We start from the raw sequence: 5,615 nt of genomic DNA, 5'->3' as shown, positions 1-5,615 counted from the left end.
TGACCCTGCAATTGCACTACTGGGTATTTGCCCCAAATACACAGATGTGATGAAAAGAAGGGCCATCTGTACCTCAATGTTCATAGCAGCAATGGTCACAGTTGGCAAACTGTGAAAAGAGCCAAGATGCCCTTCAACAGATGAATGGATAAAAAAGATATGATTCATATATATTTGGAATATTATGCCTCCATCAGAAAGGATGAATATCCAACTTTTGTATCAACACAGATGGGACTGGAAGAGAAAGTCGTCAAGCAGAGTCAATTATCACATGGTTTATGGTTTCACTTACTTGTGGAGCATAAGGAATAACATGGAGGACTTTAGGAGAGGGAGAGGAGAAGTGAGTTGGGGGAAATAGGAGGGGGAGACAAACCACGAGAGACTGTGGACTCTGAGAAACAAACTGAGGGTTTTGGAGGGGAGTGAGGGGGTTGGGTGAACCTGGTGGTGGCTATTAAGGAGGGCACATATTGCATGGAGCACTGGGTGTGGTGCATAAACAATGAATCTTGGAACACTGAAATAAACAAAAAAATAAATAAATAAAGATAGGCATCTAAAACATACCATTAAATGTAAAACACAAGTTGTAGAATACAAAAACAAGTTACAGAATTATAGAAAAAATTAAAATTTTATATAAAAATATAGAATAATGCATAGAAATATAGCTGCAAAGTTACATATTAAACTGCTAAGAAGAGTATTTCTGTGAAACTGAAAAAGAAATCAAGATAGGGTGATTTGAATAGGGTGTCTCAAAGGGAACTTTAGCGTTATCTGTAAGATTCTAAATTCAAACATTTTAAAATTAAAAACAGTATAGATCATGTATTTCTTATGTAATTAAAAAAAGCCAATATAAGGAACATAGTGCTGACAAAAAGATGAGAAGTGGAAAGAGGAAAGAGGGCTAAAGAAAAGAAATGGTGTTACTATCCTCAATGATCAAGTAGAGAATAAAAAAATAAATTTATTGCACTACTAATCAAGTTACAATGGTAAACAATCAAGGAACTAAAAACAGTGATAAAAATATATAGAAAGGAAGAAGAATTGAAAAGTTTAAGTGATCTTTTCCTGATTTATCAAGGCAAGAGTCAACGTAAAAATCCAGATACAGAGATAAGCAACAAGAGTTATTGCTGGTCATCCTAAAAAGCAGGACTGCATAAAGGCAGGGACTGTGGCTTCTCATTATAGATTCTTCTATTATTTTAATTTCTTCTAAACATTCTCTTTATTTTAAATATAAAAAGTTTACAAAACATTCAACTCCACATTTTCTATAAAAACTTGAATTATCTTGTTTCATTTGAGTACAGTGATATGGAAAAAGGGAAGACTTAATGCTTATTTGAACAATTGTGATTTCTTATCTTTTTTTATTTTTTCAGTGTTCCAAGATTCATTGTTTATGCACCACAGCCAGTGCCCCATGCAATACATGCCCTCCTTAATACCCAGCACCAGGCTAAACCATTCCCCTACCCCCCTCCCTTCTAAAACCCTGTTTGTTTCTCAGAGCCCATGGTCTCTCAAGCTTCATCTCCCCCTCTGACTTACCCCAATTCACTTTTCCTTTCCATCTCCTAATGTCCTCCACGTTATTCCTTATGCTGCACAAGTAAGTGAAACCATATGATAGCTGACTTTCTTTGCTTGACTTATTTCACTCAGCATAATCTCTTCCAGTCTCATCTGTGTTGAAACAAAAGTTGGGTATTCATCCTTTCTGATGGAGGCGTAATATTCCACTGCATATATGGACCACATCTTCCTTAACCATTCATCTGTTGAAGGGCATCTTGGCTCTTTCCAGTTTGGTGACTGTGGCCATTGCTGCTATGAACATCGAGGTACAGATGGCCCTTCTTTTCATTACATCTGTATCTTTGGGGTAAATACCAGTAGTGCAATTGCAGGGTCATAGGGTAGCTCTATTTACAGTTGTGATTTCTTGATAAGATTTTCATTTTAGAAATTTTAAATATATAAAACTTGTGAAGATTGAGAGTACAGAGAGCTCTCATAACCAATTTTTCCTATTATTAACATCTTACATTAGTATGGTATATTGTTCCTAATTAATGAATGAGTATTGGTACAATACCTTAAGCCAATACTTAATTCAGTCATCTTTAGATTTTGTCAATTTCCTTTTTCTACTTCATAATCCCATCAAGGATATCACATTATATTTAGTTGTCCTAGCTCCTTAGACTCCTCTTGATTGTCAGAGTTTCATTATTTTTGATGACTAACAGTTTTGAAAGGTACTGGTCAGTATTTTGCATAATTTCCCATATTTGGGATTTGTGCGATGTTTTCCTCATGATTTAACTGAGGCTGTGGGTTTTCGGAAGAAGACCCCAGTATAGTGCCGTTCTCATTACAACATCATCTCAAGAGCACATACTAGCAGCATGACATATAACTCTTGACCTTGATCATGTTGCTAAGGTAGTATCTTTCAGGTTTCTCCACTGTAAAATTATTATTTTCCCCCTTTTCTATATTGATTCCTTAGAAGGCAGTCATGATGTACAGTCCACACTTAAGGAGCAGAGAGTTATGATCCACAAACTTGAGGTCAGAGTATGTAATTGTAACTTTTTCATAATTCTTCCACAAGAAAACTTTGTCTATTTCCCCACATTTTATTCAATCATTTATAATGCCAGTATGAACTCATGGGTATTTTATACTTGGGTTATAATCTAATGCTACTGTATTCTGTTGTTCAAATTTTCCCAGCTTTGACCATTGGTAGGTTGTTTCATTTGGCCTGTCTCTTTAACATAACCTACCAATGCTTGTGTAGGTGTGTGTGCATATGCTTGAATGTGTACACACGTATTTAGTATGAACATTCCTGTAGAAGTAACCGTCTACCAGGACCATGGACAGTTCTGGCAATTCTTTTCTTGCTATAAAAATTGTAAACTATAAAGGAAAAAGAATAGAGCCACTCTAATTATCATACAACTCATGGAAGACTTTCATGCAACTTCCAACCAAGACTGTGAGATGTTCATCTAGAGCAGCTGACTTTATCACAGCCTGTTGTTTTGCATCAATATGACAAAAATCACACTACTGCCACAGACATTAACCTAAAAAAGTGTCTGAGATCTTGCTCTTAATGATGGAACTCCTATTCCATTTTTGTCATTTTAAAATGCTGTCATCTCAACTATCATATGATCTCCCTGATATGAGGAAATGGTGATGCAACATGGGGGCTTAAGTGGGTAGGAGAAGAATCAGTGAAACAAGATGGGATTGGGAGGGAGACAAACCATAAGTGACTCTTAATCTCACAAAACAAACGGAGGGTTGCTGGGGGGAGGGGGGGAGGGAGAAGGGGGGTGGGGTTATGGACATTGGGGAGGGTATGTGCTTTGGTGAGTGCTGTGAAGTATGTAAACCCGGCGATTCACAAACCTGTACCCCTGGGGATAAAAATATATGTTTATAAAATATAAAAAATTAAAAAATAAATTTAAAAAAATTAAAAATTTTTAAAAAAGGAAGAAAGAAAATAAATGAATAAATAAATAAATAGAATGCTTCCATCTATATTGATAAAAAAAAATCAGGCTACTTTTGAACTGGTAGAAAGAAAATTTTCTAATTTGAAATAAAAAGACCTAATGCATCTAACCACTACCAGACTGCATTGGGAGCCTTCTGTGTAAGGACTGTCTCAGCTAAGACTATTAGCTTCCCTCCCCTCAATGATACTCACATGTTCCTCTCAGCAACCACTGTGTCTGTCAGCCCTACCATCCCCTGCACTCTAGGTCCTTAGCTCATCAACTGGATGACTTCTGATGATAGCTGAGAAACCCTGTCCAAACAGGTCCTCATCATGTTTATCATTAGCAGTTATACCATCCTCCCTCTAACTTGCCTTATGTTCCTGCTTCAGCTCTCAAGTCTCCTTGACTTTGGGATAATTTTGAGAGAAGAACCCTGTCAAAGTCTACAACTTTGCTTTTAGATAATGTCATGTGGGAGTTGATCCCTATAGTAGTCTCTAGGACATGAGATTACTAAGATTTTTGCAGGGAGGGGGTGCTGTGAAAGCAGGGGGCAAAGCACAGCAGGTAAATGTGACTGAGCACCTAATTTCCATAGTAAACTTGGCCAGTAAACTTGGCCTCCTGCCTGGAGTCCTGAGGAGCCCTGCTCAGCCCTGATTCTGTCCTTATCTCTAGCCAGTTAGCCGGTTTGTAAAGGAAGATTGCTGTTCTCCTTTAATAGATATGCCCAAAGATACAAAGGACAATAAATCTGTCTGGTCAGAAAAAAATAGGGGGACTATTTAATAAGCTTTGGATTTTACTTACACATAGAGAAATCGAAACAGTTGTAATCTCATTATAACCTACTATACATTTTTAACATGTTAAAAGACAACTTTTGTAAACTAAATAATGACCTTTTGTATCAAAGAAATTTAGTCAAGCTAACACTTCCACAAAGAGTGTGCAAAAAACTAGTGTGAGCAAGTTATTTGGGTTTATGGATTTTTAGTATTTAAACTTCAGTGCAGCTCATCTTTACTTACATATTTGATCACAGACTTGAGCACTCTTCTGATTCTCTTTAGGCTCATGATTATCTGTGTGGATTTGTACTAGTAAAGAGGGATGACAGACTCCATTAACAATGACAGGAAATGAAATTCCTGGAATACTTGGGGAGAAAAACCGAGGCAGTGAACCAGTGTCTTAAATTTTGGGTGTCTTTAATCTTGGGTGCTTCAGGTGGAGTTGGTACTTTTGCTATACAGGTCATGAAAGCATGGGGTGCTCACGTGACAGCAGTTTGCTCTCAGGATGCCAGTGAACTTGTAAGGAAGCTCAGGGCAGAATATGTAGTTGATTACAAATCTGGAAGTGTGGAAGAGCAGTTGAAGTCTTTAAAACCGTTTGATTTCATTCTTGATAATGTCGGTGGATCCACTGAAACATGGGCTTTAAATTTTCTCAAGAAATGGTCAGGAGCCACATATGTGACTCTGGTGACCCCTTTTCTCCTGAACATGGACCGACTGGGCATCGCAGATGGCATGCTGCAGACAGGAGTCACCGTGGGTTCTAAGGCATTGAAGCATTTCTGGCAAGGAGTCCATTATCGCTGGGCCTTTTTCATGGCCAGCGGCTTGTATCTAGACGACATCGCGAAACTGGTGGATGAGGGAAAGATTCAGCCCGTTATTGAAAAAACGTTTCCTTTTTCTCAAGTTCCAGAAGCCTTCCTGAAGGTAGAAAGAGGACATGCAAGGGGAAAGACCGTAATTAATGTCGTTTAAATAAACACTCGGTGTGGCGAAAAAAAAAATTATTAGAACAGCTATATAACTAAGGGTAAGTCATTTTACCTACTATCCCTTGTCCCATTTTCTCCCTCTTTCCATTTTATTTTTTATTTTTTATTTTATTTTATTTTATTTTATTTTAATGGGTACAATGTTTTTCTTTTATTTATTTTTTTTAAGATTTTATTTATTTATTTGACAGAAAGAGAGATCAGTAGTAGACAGAGAGGCAGGCAGCGAGAGAGAGAGAGAAGCAGGCTCCCTGCTGAGCAAAGAGCCC

The 5,615-nt window shown here is 37.4% G+C and overlaps 1 protein-coding gene across 1 annotated transcript; it reads left to right on the top strand.

Moving 5' to 3' along the window:
- Positions 1 to 4,693: 4,693 nt before the first annotated feature.
- On the top strand, positions 4,694 to 5,358 carry LOC131837244 (reticulon-4-interacting protein 1, mitochondrial-like). The gene has a single exon (XM_059183430.1). It carries the CDS (start codon positions 4,694 to 4,696, stop codon positions 5,327 to 5,329), a length of 636 nt encoding a protein of 211 aa, XP_059039413.1. The 3' UTR covers positions 5,330 to 5,358.
- The last annotated feature ends 257 nt before the right edge of the window (positions 5,359 to 5,615 follow it).

The sequence above is a fragment of the Mustela lutreola genome, chromosome 7 (assembly GCF_030435805.1).
Source record: "Mustela lutreola isolate mMusLut2 chromosome 7, mMusLut2.pri, whole genome shotgun sequence".
In the NCBI taxonomy this organism is placed as follows: domain Eukaryota; kingdom Metazoa; phylum Chordata; class Mammalia; order Carnivora; family Mustelidae; genus Mustela; species Mustela lutreola.
Note: the sequence above shows the minus strand (reverse complement) of the source record. Positions and strands in the feature narration are given on the sequence as shown.